The 14,686-nt window shown below is 43.5% G+C and overlaps 1 protein-coding gene across 3 annotated transcripts in view; it reads left to right on the top strand.

Annotated features, from left to right (window-relative positions):
• The window catches only part of HK3 (hexokinase 3), a 44,990-nt gene that overhangs the window by 20,323 nt on the left and 9,981 nt on the right, over positions 1–14,686 (top strand). For all 3 annotated transcript variants that reach the window (XR_012486707.1, XM_074292202.1, XM_074292203.1), the window contains 6 exons: positions 17–250; positions 3,412–3,707; positions 3,911–4,059; positions 4,241–4,360; positions 5,059–5,154; positions 5,493–5,592. Coding sequence is in view for 2 of the 3 variants with exons in the window: in XM_074292202.1 (XP_074148303.1) it covers positions 17–250; positions 3,412–3,707; positions 3,911–4,059; positions 4,241–4,360; positions 5,059–5,154; positions 5,493–5,592 (995 nt within the window). In the remaining variant the exon portion in view is untranslated. The remainder of the gene's footprint in view (positions 1–16; positions 251–3,411; positions 3,708–3,910; positions 4,060–4,240; positions 4,361–5,058; positions 5,155–5,492; positions 5,593–14,686) is intronic.

The following is a 14,686-nucleotide window of genomic DNA, read 5'->3' as shown; positions in this document are numbered from 1 at the left end:
CCCCCTCCCTTTTTAGTCCCTCTCACGGCAGGGCTCGGGCCCAGGCAATGCTTCAGGGGCTGGGCCTGAAGCCCAGCGCCCAGGATTGTGCGCAGGTGCAGCAGGTGTGTGGAGCTGTGTCTTCCCGGGCTGCCCGCCTCTGTGCTGCTGCCCTGACGGCCGTCCTTGCCCGAGTAAGGAGCAACCGGGAGAGATCCCCGCTGGGCATCTTTGTGGCTACAGGGGGCCGTGTCTATGAGCAGCATCCCAGGTACCTGGCTGGGGGAAGGCCCCAGAGTTGGGAGGGCCCTTAGAGGGGATCTGTTCCACCCTCCCATTTTACACAGGAGGAGATTTGGACTCAGATCGGGGAAGGGGTTTATTTAATGCTGCACAGCTGATCATAAGCTGGGCCGGCTTTGAGCCCAGGACTGCTGCCTCTGTTCCTCAGTTTCCCATCCCTGAGTTTTGCCTGAAGCTTTGATTTGGTGTGGGGGTGTGTGATATCATATTTCAGCTCCCCTCAGCCTAATGGCAAGAATGTAGTTGTAGTTCTGAAGTGGGGATAGGGACAACTAGGTGGTGCAGTGGATAGAGTGCCTGGCCTACAGCCCCAAAATCTCCTAATTCAAATCCAGCCTCAGACACTTAGTGCCTGTGTGACCCTGCATGCCTCAGTTTCCCCATCCCCATCTGTAAAATGAACTGGAGAAGGAAATGACAAAACATTCCAGTATCTTTGCCAAGAAAACTCCAAATGGGGTCACAAAGTCAGCAGTGACTGAAAAATGACAAGTGACAGCAGTGGAGGCAGGAGCCATTGTGTGGTAGAAGAGGCTCTGTTCCCACTCCTCCACCTGTATTTAGATCCCTTTCCTCACCCAGTCGTCCCCCCTGGGGGTCCCAGGCCAATTCAGGGATTTAACTGTCCCAGCTAGATAAAGAAGGAACCAATCAAGAATCATTGATTAAGTACCAATTCTGTGCCAGACTATGCCTTCAAGGAGCTTGTATTCCATCAGAGGAAATAACATGTACACGTAAATACAAGAGCCACACAAAATCACTGCCCAGGAACTTGGGAGGGGGTAAAGGCCCTAGCGGTGGAGGAGGTCAGACAAGCCTTGATGCAGGTGATATTGCTTGAGCTGAGACCGGAAAGGAGCAGGGATTTCTGGGAGGTAAAAGTGAGAAGTGGGGGCCATTGCTGCAAGGTGGAAAGAATGGAGACAGGAGAGAGGATGCTGAGTCCCAGGAGTGGCTAATAGGCCTGCTCGGCTGGAATGGAGGCGGTGGGGGGCAGGGTAATGCATAATAAGCTGGCAAAGCAAGCCAGAGCCAAATTGTGAAGGGTTTTGAACGACAGAGGAGGTTGCCCTTTATTTTAGAGGCAGTTAGAAGCCACTGGAGACACGGGGAGGGGGGGAGGCAGAGAGCCTCCTTTAGGAGCAACACTTGGTTAGCTAGTAGGGGGTGGTTTAATGGAGGCAGGGAGACCAGTTAGGAGGCGACTGTACAGACGTGTCATGGGCCGGGTGGCTGATGTGACAGATGCTGTGCAGGTAGGATTAATAACATTGACCGCTGACTGGATGGATCTTGCAGTGGAGAAGAGGGAACGGCTGAGGATGGCTCAGGTTGATAAGTGTGATGGAAACAAAGCAGATAGGAAGAAGCATAGGTTTTAGGGAAAGTAATGAGTTCCCTTTTTGCTATATTGTTTCTCATGGAACTCTGACAGAGGTGATGGTCTCAGGATGAAGAATGAGACATATTCTTGTACAGGGCCAGTGTGGGAATTTGCTTTGCTTGACTATGACTATGTGTTACAAGGGTTTTTTGGTTGTTTCTCCTAGGGAGGTGTAGGGAGATAGGAAAGAGTGGAGATAGAAGAAAATAAACGATTGTTAACTGAAAAAAAGAGACTCTTGGTGAGAAATGCCATGGTGATGCTGGATGAACTCAGGAGACTGTAGGGATGGATTATAGATTTGGGACTCACCGACATAGAGATGGGAGCTGATGAGGTCACCGAGTGAAAGTGAAGCCTAAGAAATGTACAAGGAGCATCGTGTGGATATTCAGTTTGGGGGCTTGAAGTGGATAACGCAATCCAAGGAAAGTGAGGAGCAGTCGGAGGAGAATCAGAAGAGTGTCACAAAAACTCAGTGGAGTGTATCCCGGAGCAGATGATGGTCAGTGGTGCCCGATGATGTGGAAAGTTCAAGAAGCCCCAAGAACAATTAGGGAGCTTGTGCTCAGGGGATGGAAGTAGGAGAGAAGGAAGGATTTATTAAGCCCCTACACTGCTAAGTGTTTTACAAATAGGACCTCAATGTGACTCAGGCCAGTCCCAATGGTCTTGTGATGGAGAGAGCCATCTGCACCCAGAGAGAGAACTGTGGGGACTGAGTGTGGATCACAACACAGCATTTTAATCCTTTTTTTGTTGTTCTCTTGCATTTTGTTTTTTTTTCTCATTTTTCCCTTTTTGATCTGATTTTTCTTGTGCAGCATGATAATTTTGAAAATATATATAGAAGATGGCACATGTTTTTCATATATTAGATTACTTGCTGTCTAGGGAAGGGGGTGGGGGGAAAGGAGAGAGAAAAAAATTTGAAACACAAGATTTTGCAAGAATGAATGTTGAAAACTATCTATGCATATGTTTTGAAAATAAAAAGCTCTAAAAAGAAAAAAAAGCAATGGAGAATAAAAATGTGAAGAAAACAAATGAACAAACAAACACAAAAAAAGAAACGACTTCATTTAACACTCACAATAACCCTCGGAGGAGGTCCTATTCCCATTTTACATGGAAGAAACTGAGGCAGACAGAAGTTAAGTGACTTGTTTAGGCTCAAACAAAATCGTCAGAGGTTAAATTTGAACTCGAGTCTTCTGGGCCCCACTCCAGCACTCTGCCCACTGCATTTAAGTAGGGAAAGCAGGGTCATTCCATGCCAAGGGTACAGCAAAGGGGGCACTGCTAAGGCCCATTTTCTCCTCAGTTCTCCTATGTTCCGTCCCACCCCAAGAGGCTGCTCAATGGAGTAGACACAGAACTGAATATAAAGGCAGCTGGTAGCAATAGGGTACTGAAACTGGGTTCAAATTCAGCTGTCCGATGCAAGGTAAGACACTTAAGCAGCCATTTGTCTCAGTTTCCCCACCTGCAAAATGGTAACATAAAAGCAATCTATTTTGTAAGGTGGTTGTAAGGACCAAAGGAGATAAAATTTGTAAAAGCTTCCAGCACGAGGCACACGTAAGGGGCTAGGACAGAAGCTTTCCCTCCCAGCTGCTTCCTGACTGCCTGGTCTTGGACAGGTCAAGTGTCCTTGGCTTTCACATGGGAGGTTCGGATTGAGGAGGTTCCCCCTTCAGCCCTGGGTGGGGAGGCTGAGGCCCTCTCGCTCCCTTGGCCAGGTTCAGCGCCCTCCTCCAGCAGACCGTGAGGCTCCTGGCTCCAGACGCCGACGTCACCTTCGTCCCCTCGGAGGACGGTGGGGGCCGGGGAGTGGCTGTGGTGACCGCCGTGGCCGCTCGCCTGGCACTGCAGCGCCGGCAGCTGGAGGAGACCCTGGCACCCTTCTGGCTCTGCAGCGAGCAGCTGAAGGCAGTGCAGGCCCAAATGCGAGAGTCCATGGCGCGGGGGCTCCGGGGAGAGGACTCCTCCGTCCGCATGCTGCCCACCTATGTCTGTGCTATGCCTGATGGCACAGGTGAGGATGCTACCCCCCCCAGGCCCTGACATCTTCCACGGGTTGACTGACCTTGTCAGCGTTTCTGTGGGGTGGGGGTGGTCCTAGATTTCTGTTGGGGGTTCAGAGCTTCTTTTAGACTCCTGTGCTGAAGACCTAAGTCCCCCCTCTGGCAGCTACAAGATAGGTAGGCTTCTGAGGCTGAGGCTTTATTTGTTTTGCAGAAAGAGGAGACTTTCTGGCTCTGGACCTTGGGGGCACTAACTTCCGGGTACTCTGGGTGAAAGTGGGCAGTAGGAGCGAGGGAGGTGTCAAGATCACCAACCGGGTGTTCTCCCTTCCTGAGAGTGTGACCCAGGGGACTGGGCAGCAGGTACTGCCCGTCCCCTTTCCCTTAGTTCTGGGCATCCCTTTCTCCTGGCTGGAGCTGGGAAGAGAGTGCGGTGGGGGGGGGGGGGGCCAGTGTGGGTGAGGGGTTTGGGCAGGGAGAGGGGGGAGAGAAAATCCCTGTGGCTCAGACCTCTGAACGCTGCCTTCTACTCTTACCCTTGAAGCTCTTTGACCACATTGTAGACTGCATAGTGGACTTCCAGAAGGAGAATAATCTGAGTGGGCAGACTCTGCCCTTGAGCTTCACTTTCTCCTTCCCCTGCAGACAGCTTGGCCTGGATCAGGTAAAGAAATTTGGGAATGTGGAGGGTGGTGGTTAGGGAGACAGAAACAGCAGGAACAGGAGCAAGAACGGGGAGGGGACACCTGGTGGCACCTTGAGGCTGGGGTTGTGGGCCTCCTACTTCCTACTTAGTCACCAAGCCAATTAAACTTAGCTTCTCTAAATGTTGTCTCTTGGATGGTTCCACCACCTCTGTGACTCAGTTTCCCATTCTGTAAAATGTAAAATGAGATTGAACGTATATTCTCTGAGGTTCCTTCCAGTTATAAATTCTGTGAGCTCATGGTTCTCTTCCCCTTCCTCATTTTCCTCTAATGCTTTTGAACTATCTTTTTTTTTTGGGGGGGTGGGAAGCCTGTTAATGGCTCCGTGTTTACACCAGTTTGTTCCTAATTCATTCATTCTGAAATGCATCATCTGGGTTTGACTTCTAAAAGGGCCATGTTATCGTTTCTAAATATTGTGAAACCTTTCAGTTAATGAAATGTTGGGGGTTGGCCCTTAACTCTATTGTGAAGGAGGAGGAGGATGTAAACGTAATTTGGAGGAGAGGAGGTGGTCTTAGGAGTGCTGACCCTGACCTTCCTTAGACAGGCGAGTCTGCATGGAGATCTTGAGGCTGGAGAAGCAAGTAGTCTTTAATATATCTGGTCCATGACCCTCCCTGAACCCCCTTGTCATCTGTGTCCCGACTTGCAGGGCATCCTCTTGAACTGGACTAAGGGCTTTAAAGCAACAGACTGTGAGGGCCAGGATGTCGTGTCCCTGCTTCGAGCTGCCATCAGACGCAGACAGGTAAGACCTCTTTGGGATGGGGGGATGTGAGTGGGGGACCTAGGAGTCTTCATCTGGGAAAGATGCATGTAGGCTCTCACTTTGGGGAAATGTCTCCTATAGGTAGAATGGAGTACAGGGTTTCACATGGGATTGTTAAGGAGTGGGTTTAAGGAAGGGGGTGTAATCTAACATCCTGGGAGTCCTTAAGTCCTCTTAGTTGGGACATAGTTTTTACTGAAAGTAAAGGATATATTGCTTCCGACTTCTGGGGAGGCTCCTCTTTGCCAGAGGCTGTAAGTCCAGCATTGGTTGTCATGATGACGGTTGCCTGGCAACTGGTGGCCTTTTGTGCACAGGGAGTGGAGCTGAACGTGGTGGCCATTGTCAATGACACAGTGGGGACCATGATGTCCTGTGGCTATGAGGACCCCCACTGTGAGGTCGGCCTCATTGTAGGTAAGTGCGGGAGAGCTTTCATAGGCTCTGTGGTAAGCATCCTTTCCTTACCCATCTGTTCCTGATCTGCAACCCACTGGTCCTAATGACTGCAAGGCTACTTGTCAGTCATTTAGTCTGCAAGCCCTTTCTGAACCCTTTCTTGGGAACCCCCTGAGGAGTATAAAATACTGTCCCTGCCCTGGAAGAAGCGCATGCTAGCTGAGCTGGGGAAGAGGAAATGGGACTCTCACTCCTGCAAAAATGGGGGAAGAGTTGGCTGGGAAACTTCATGGAATCTGATTTTATTGGTACTAGCAAAGAGTCCAGAGAAGGGAGGGATCTAGCTGGGTTGGACTTGACAAAGAAGGCTTTGTGAAGGATAACTCTTGTTGGACAAATCATAAACTCTTAGAGAACTGGACCAGGAGTCTCAGAGTTATCTAACTCAGTCTGTCAACCAGGGCAGAAATCTCTTGTTGTGTGTGTGTGTGTGTGAAAAAGAAGCAGAGACAGAGTAAAGGGAGGGAGAGGAGAAAGAGACAGGTAGAGAGTCAGAGACAGATATAGAAAAGCAGAGACAGAGAGACAGAGAGAGGAAGGGGAGGCAGGGAGAGAGAAAGGCTGAAGACTGACAAACAAGCAGAGACAGTCAGAGGGAGAGAGAAGGGGCAGGGGGGAGAGAGAGAAAAAGAGAGACAGAGTCAGACAGAGACAGATATAGAGAAACAGGGACAGAGAAAGGAAGGGGAGAGAGGGAGAAAGACGGACAGAGAGGCAGAGAGCGAGAGAGGAAAAGAGAAACAGAAACAGAAAGAGACACAGAGAGAAACGGAGAGGAAAGAGACAATATGATAGGGGAGAAAATGGAAAGACAGAGACACAGAGAGAGCAAAACAGAGAGAAGGCAGGGAGAGAGAAAAAGAGAGAGGAGGAGAAAAGGGGGCGAAGGACAGATAGAAATACAGAAAAAGATAAAAAAAATAAAGAAAAAGAAAAGACAGAAAACAGAGAGGGAAACAGATGAAAGGGAGAGAAAGACAGGAAAACAGAGGAGACCAACAGAGACAGAGAGAAACAGAGGAAGGGAGAGAGAAACACACAGAGGAAGAGGGAGAGGGAGAGAGATAGAAGAGACAAAAGAGACACAAGAGATATTCAGGCCCTATTCAAGTACTTCTAGTGACAGAAAACTGTGATTTTGATAAGTGTATGAATAAAATAAAAATGTTGATCACGACAAGGCGAAGGACAGAAGATCCCATGGCATCCTTGCACAAGACTTGTCCTGTGAGGGGCTAACATCAATCTCCTAATTAACTTTTGAGGTCAGTTGTTCGACTATCTGATTCTACCTTTAGGTAGGAGTACTATCCTTTAGGCTATTCCCTCATCCACAAAGATAACTGTCCAGACCTTCTCCAATGCCTTGCTGAAATACTGACTCACAAGATCTAAGGAGACATTCTCCTGGTCTATCAAAGTCTATGAACTGTTAAAAAAAAAAAAAAGGAATGAATTGAATCTGGCAGTATTTGTTTTCAGTTGAGCCTACCTGGCTCCTTGTGATGCCCGTTACCATCATCTCAGTACTGACCTATCATAATCCACAGACTATCTAATTGATTCTAGAATTCTGTCAGATTGACTTTCAAGGTCAATGGCCTGTTGTCTCTAGAACCCATCTTTGGGGGGGGTACAGTATTTATCCATTTCAGCCTTGAGGACCCTCCTATTTATTCCTGAAAGATAACTGCCAACTGTTTAGCACTTAACATTTTCAAGATCTTTCAGGACCAGAGGTAGCCTTTTTTTTTTTTTTTTTTAATTTTTGGAGGCAATTGGGATTGTGATTTGCCCAGAGTCACACAGCTAATATTAAGTGTCTGAGAATAAATTTGAACTCAGGTCCTCCTGACTCCAGAGCTGGTGCTCTACCCACTGTGCTATCTTGCTGCCTCCAAAAGGTAGTATCACTCATGCTTTGCAGTGGACACTTACTCCCGAGTGAGGCCCAAATGAGATAAAATTTTAATTGGGAAATATTTAACAAAATAAATAAAAATACAATAAAATGTAGATAATGTTAACATGTGGTTTTGTAAGTTGACACATGGCCCACAGGGATCCTTATGTACCATTTAGGGGCCCCCTTTTCATTTGGGGTTGATACCACTGATCTAGTCCAATCCTCTCATTTTGTCCAAGAGGAAACAAACTCAGAGAGGATTTTGGCAAAAGTCATATAGCACAGCAGAAGCAGAGCAAGAAGTGTGAAGTGAGTTAAGAAGCTACAGGTTCAAGTTCCATCCCTGAGACTTTTTAGCTATGTGACCTTCTATGCCACTTAATAGATATGATGCCCTATTGATCCCCTTGCATTAAGATGTCAAATTGGCTTTATTATCAGAAAAACTCACATCAAGGTCTGAGGGCTAAATCCCACCATCACCTGTTTTGCCAGACCCAAGCTGAAGCTGGCAGGTTCAAATTAGTTCATGGGTGTGACTTGCCAGTCACTGGTTGATGTATTGGCATATCGAAGTCTGCAGGCATAAATATTTTCCCTCATCCTTCCCCAACGTATTTCCTCTGTCTTGATTAGCTTTTTTAATTTTTTAAAAAATTTAAATTTAAATTTAATTTTTAAATTTTGCAGTTGAGGTTTTGTGACTTGCCCAGGGTCACACAGCTAGTAAAGTGTTAAGTGTCTGAGGTCACATTTGAACTCGGGCCCTCCTCACTTCAGGGCTGGTGCTCCATCCATTCCACCATCTAGCTGTCCCCTTGATTAATTTTAGTAAAGGTAGACTGAGGTATAGATTCTGAGCAAGGTCAGTTTATTCACAGTGATGTGTGTAACTGTTAACAAAGTGGGGCCATCTGGTAACCTCAGGAAAGCCAGCAATCACCCCAGAGAAGGAAAGAACCCTTTTTACTAACACACGACAAAGAAGGGGTCTTGTAGGCCTGGAGAAAAGGTGACAAATTGTACCATTATGGTTTCGGTGGGTTATATGAGAAAGAGGGCCTGGCATTTAGATGAGGCTAATCATGCTCCCCTGTAACAATTAAGGAATACTAATTGTTTTATAGGACCCATCTGTTTCCAGTAGTCCTTGCTAGGGAATCAGAACAAAAAGATTTGCTGTCTCTGTGGAACGTAGATAAAAACTTCCTTAACTTCACAAAGACAAGACAGATGACATATCTTTTGGGGATGGTAATTTTATGGGACTAAACAAACATATCCATAAAGTGTCCTAGGAGATACCAGCATGAGAGATAACAACCTTTCTTTTAAACTAACTTTAAGGTAGCTCTGAGGGAGAGCTGGATTCCTGAGCTCAGATCAAGGATATAACAATGTGGTTTGAGCAGCCATATAAAATGGTGCAATGATGCAGAATAGGATCAATTATTAAATGATACAGAATCAATTTAATTTCTTCACCTTTTGGGAATTATTAGATGCCTCCTCTACTGTTGTGCATCTTCCCAAGACATCCCTGTTCTTTATATTTCCAACTTAATAGGGCAGTACTAAGCAGATAAATGATTCAGTGAATAGAATATTGGATTTGAAGTCAGGAAGACCTTAGCTTCAAATCTTGCCTCAGACTCTTATTAGTTATGAGAACTGGGTAAGTCATTTAACTGCTCTGTGCCTCAGTTTCTTCATCTGTAAAATGGGAATAATAGTATCTCTTTCCCAGGATTATTAGATGGATTGAGTGAGACAATATATGTTGAATGCTTCTCAAACTTTAAAGAACTATAGAAATAATTATTATTGCTGTTCTTAATTATTTTTCATTAGAGATCTAGAAGAAAGAAAGGAGGGAGCCTACGGAAGGAAATAGCAAAGGCTCCTTTTTTGTTGTTGTTTGTTTGTTTGTTTGTTTTATGGAAAAGTAGCCAGCAGAGTCAGTAGTTGAGTCAGAGTAGCAGAGCCAGCATATTTGGGCTGTTAATGTATTGGAGCACAGAATAGAGTTCTAGGCTTCGAGTCACAAAGACTCATCTCTATGAGTTCAAATCTGGCTTCAGCCACTTAAGCCATGTGAAGCTGGACAAAGTCAGTTAACTCTATTTGCCTCAGTTCCTCATCTGTAAAAATGAGTTGGAGAGGGAAATGGCAAGTCACTCCAGCATCTCTGCCAAGAAAGCCTCAAGTAGGGATATAAAGAGTTAGCTGCGACTGAACAACAATGAAATTTGTGGAATAGACTGACTAGGGGGCAGTGAGGGGGCTGGAAGGCTCTAGGTTCAGAGCAGGACTGATTGCCAAGGCCTTGAATGTCACACTGAAGAGTTTGGATCTGAGGATGAAGGAGTCTGATAGCCATTGTTGAGGAGGGAGGCAACACAGGCACTCCTATACCCTAGCTCATCCCTGTGTTTTAGGAAGATGATTTGGTCAATGTACAGGAGAGGAATTGGAAAGAGGAAAGAATGGTGGCAGTTAGTATTTTATGCTGGTTCAGATAAAGCCAGACAAGGGTCTGAATTAAGCTGGGGCTGTATGTGCAGAAGGAACAAATCAGGTAGACTTTAAAAAAGGGGGCGGGCATCTTCTTAATTCCTCGACCTTGAAGTTGATTTTCTTAGTTTAGTCTAATCTCCCATTATTCTTCTATGTAGATCCTAGCCTCTAGAGCCAAACCAGAAACTCTTCATTGCTCTCTGAGCATATTTTCTGGTCTTGCATTTCTAAGGAATGAACTGGAAAAGCATTTATTGTACCTAAGGCATTGTGTGACATTCTAGAAGCACAAAACAGAGAAGTGAATTAAGCCCTGTTCTTAGAGACTTGGGCTTGTTATTTAAAAATTTAATATACTTAAGAGAATTCAACAGCAGAATAGATGGAAAGCTTTGGTTCTTCTCAGGGTACAGTAAGGCATACTAAAAGGTCTGTGGTTGAAGCAAGATTGGCTTCAAGACAGGTCAAAATGGTTTGTGAGAGTTGATTGTTAAATTTTCAGTGAACATTTTACTTCCTGTAAGTTGGTAAATGCTACAAATCAGGACTTTAATGTTTTGTTATTTGTCTAGACTTAAGAAACTAATGGAGAAAATGTTAATAATGGAGGTTAAATTTTGAAGTGTGCTGCATGCTCCCACTCCTTCCTTTCCAGAGCTGGTTGTTAAACATTTGTTCACTATTTTGTATGAGTGAGTATGTTTGCCCATGGAAAGAGGAGATCTTGGTGGGTTGGGATGTTGAAGAAAGAGCTCCTTGCCTGTCCTGATTGACTCCATGTTTAGTACCTTTAGTTGATGGGGATCTCCATGCCTTTTAGATGCTGTTTTCTTTACCTGACAATTTCCTGACACCTTCAAAGAATCATAAAATTATTGAATGTCAGAACTGAAAGGGACATCAGAATTACCTAGTGTGGTAACATATATCTGGTCAAGATTTATTTTCACACCAATGGGTGGCCACCCTGCCTCTCCTTAAGAACTTTTAGTGGCTAACTTCCAGGCAGTCCTTTATAATTATTAGTGGTTCTGATTACTGTGGAATTCTCCTTACAGATAGCTTCAAAACCCCTCTCTGCAGCTTCTAGCCATTGCTCCTAGTTTGGTACATGGGGCCAAGCAGAGAAAGTCTGATCTCTCTTCCATACTAGAATAATATCCCCCCAAGTCTTTTCTTTTCTAGCCTAAACATCCATAATGACTGAAACTGATCCAGAAGGATGCTCTTAAGACCTTTCAGCATCTTGGCTGCCATCCTTGGATATTTATCAGCCTGTCAATTTTCTTCCTAAAAATGTGGTACCCAGAGTTAAAGATAAGATGCTAGATGTGGTCTAACCAAAGCGGAGAATCTGAAAGTGACATAAGGTTTTAATGAATTAAAAGCAAAAGTCAATATGGCATCCAAGAAAGCTCATGGCAGCCAGGTATCACAGTGGATAGAGTACTAGACCTGGAGTCAGTTGGATCTGTATTCAAATGCAGCTTTAGATGCTTGCTATTTGTGGGATACTGAGCAAATCAGTTACCCTTCATCTTCCTCAATTTCCTCAAATGCAAAATGGAGATAATAATAGCATCTACTCCTAGGGTTTCTCTGAAGATAAAAATAGTATCTGTACAGTGCTTTGCAAATCTTGACGTGCTATATAAATGCTAGCCATCGTAGCCATTATTGTTTTTAGCCTGTGTTAAGAGGAGGCAGGCATGGTGGCCAGACTTAAAAAATAGATAATCCTGATGTGCTCTGCCTTTATCAGATTCCATCTGGAAGGTTCAGCTTACACTGATTAGCTGGAGTAGTGAAGGATGCTAAGGAATGTCATGGGAGAATAAGATAAAAGAAAGTGGGGATGTTTCACTTGGAAAGAAAAGGTTTGGGGAGAACATATTAGTTGAAAAGGCTGTCTGTGAAAGATTATTTTTGCTCTGTTTGGTTCCCGAAGGTCGAACTAAAGGAATGCTCCTAGGCTGGAAATTGTAGGGAGGCAAATTTAGGCTTGAGGTAAGGACAAAACTTCCTTAATAAGAAGAGTTTTCCGGTCTAAGGAGAACAGACTGTCTCCGAAGGTAGGGGGCTCTCCTTTACCTAATGTCTTCAAGCAAAAGCTTAGCTGATATGCTCAAGGGATTTCTGTTGAGACATGGGCTGGGCTCTAACCTAGAAGGTCCCTTCTAAGTCTGAGATTTTATGACTTTGAACAGAGTGGGATTATAGTTTCCCTAGTTTTAGACACTATCATTCTCCTAATGAAGCCAAAAATCACATTAGCTTTTTGAGCTACTTTATCTTAATATTGTCTCATGTTTAACTCATAGTTCTCTAAAACTTCTGGATAGCCCCCCACAAATCCCCATATTGTTCTTGTAAAGTTAAATTTTTGAGGTTGAGAGACTATATTTAGTCCTATTAAATTTCATCTTAGTATCATCTTGCTTGCCATTTCAAGGAGAGAGAATCATGGGAGGGAGGGAGAGAATTTGAACTAAAAAAAAAGAATGTTAATAATTTTAACGGTAATTTAAATATCTTTAACTAATGAAAATATATTTTTAAAATTTCATCTTATTAGGTTTGGCTTAATGTTCTAGTATGTTCAGATCTTTTTATATCCAGAGTCATATCTATCTCTCCTAACTTTGTGTCAGCTGCAAATTTGATAAGCATGCCATCTCTGCCTTTATTCAAATCAAAATATTAAAAAACATAGGTCTTAAGGCAGATTTTCATGGCACTCCATTAGAGACCTCCTATCAAGCTATTAAGGACAACTCTTTGGGTCTATTCCAAATCACCTAACTATTCTACTTTTTGTGTAGCCTGTGCTCTCCTACTTGACGTAAGAATAGCATGAAAGATTATCATACTGAATGGTTGGCTGAATTATCCAGCTGCCTAACAATGGCACATGAATGAGCAATGAGGCTAATGTAGTTCTCGAGGAAGCCATTCTGCCTTTTTTTTTTTTTTTTTTTAATGTGGTTCACTAGCTATTTGCATTTTTTACATTTAAATTTTTTTTTTTTTGCCAGAATTTGATCATGGACAGCTCATCTTATTGAGACTAAATCTTGCCTCAGACACTTATTAGTTGTGTGAGTCTGAGCAAATCATTTAACCCTGTTTGCCTCAATTTCCTTATCTGTAAAATGAGCTGGAGACGGAAATAACAAACCATTCCAGTATTTCTGCCAAGGAAACCCCAAATGGGGTCATGAAGAGTTCAATGCAACTAAAAGAACAAAAACAACAATAAGACAAGCATGCTTTTCAGATTCTATCTTCCCTGTCTTTGAAAATTAGATTAACTTTTGCCCTTTTCAGGTCTTAAGACACCTTTCTCATTGGCTTTTATTTTTCAAGTTCATTGATGGTGGCTCAGCAATCACACCTGCCAGTTCTTTTAGCCTCTTGGGATGTAGCTCAATTGGACTGGCCAAGAGAAACTAAGGGATCTCTTCTTATCCCCATCTGTTCCCCTGGTTTTCAGTTTCCTATTAGCTAGCTGACAGATCATTTTTCTTGGTAACAGAACAAAAGCAGAACAGTAATTCTGACCTCTGTTGTTCCATCAAATCCAAGCAGGGGCCCCTTCCCTTCTTTGATTCTCTTAACAATCCTCTCCAAACAAACAACAAAACAAAACAAAATCCTTATTTATTCTAATTTTATCTGAGTTTTTCTTGTCTTCATTCTGGGTTGTCTCTCTGGATATTAATCTTCAAGGACCAACACCTTTTTTTTTCATATTCATCTCCTAATGCCATCTTTTGTTGGTTGATCCGTTCCTTGTGTATCTATATTGGAACAACTTCCTTTCTTCTTCATCAGAATTGTTACTGTTCATCTCTTTAGGATGTCATTTTAAAAATGTTATTTATGGATGCCTTTTGTGTTTAAATCACAGTCATTTCTGAAAACAAATAATTTCCCCTATGATTGAAACTTCCCTTATAACAAAGAAAAATTATTAGGTCAAAATATTCAATACAGTGATCTTATCTGACATTCAACCCTAGTAAAGCCCTCTGCCTCTCTGATGGGAGTTAAGAGATTTGTTTCATTCTTTGTTTTCTAAGACCATGGTTTTCTAAGACCATGGTCTTTCAGTCATTCAGAGTTTGGCTTTTTTTTTTAGTGGTCTTTTTCAGCTGAATTGTTTTAGTTGTGTTTATTCTTTTAACTCTACTTATTTTGCATCCGTTGATATAGATCTTTTTATGTTTATCTCACTTCTTTGTGTTCATTGTTTTTCACTCAAAATATTCAATATCCAAATGGATCCATAATAGTCAGCAATTTAGAAGTTCCCTCCAAAGATGCAGACCGCAATCCATCTATGTCTACCTATCCAATGTGACTCTTGTTTACGAACTTCCATAAGTTCCCCATTTGGGGGCCAGCTTACTTGTTGGAACTTTCCTAAATTTCTTTACTAAAATTTTTTTATCCCAGATTTGAGAAACTTCCAAACCCACAAACGACTATCATTTCCATGTACAAATTAGAACATGAAAAAAATGATTGCAATGGCTTCTCCTTCTCCTCTTCCCACCCACCTCCTTCTTCCTTATCCTTGCCCTTTCTTCTTCAGTTTTGGCTTCAAAATCAGGATGTACCTTTGTT

The sequence above is a fragment of the Sminthopsis crassicaudata genome, chromosome 2, assembly GCF_048593235.1.
Source record: "Sminthopsis crassicaudata isolate SCR6 chromosome 2, ASM4859323v1, whole genome shotgun sequence".
NCBI lineage: Eukaryota > Metazoa > Chordata > Mammalia > Dasyuromorphia > Dasyuridae > Sminthopsis > Sminthopsis crassicaudata.
The sequence above is the reverse complement of the archived record's forward strand: the minus strand, read 5'-3'. Positions and strand labels throughout refer to the sequence as shown.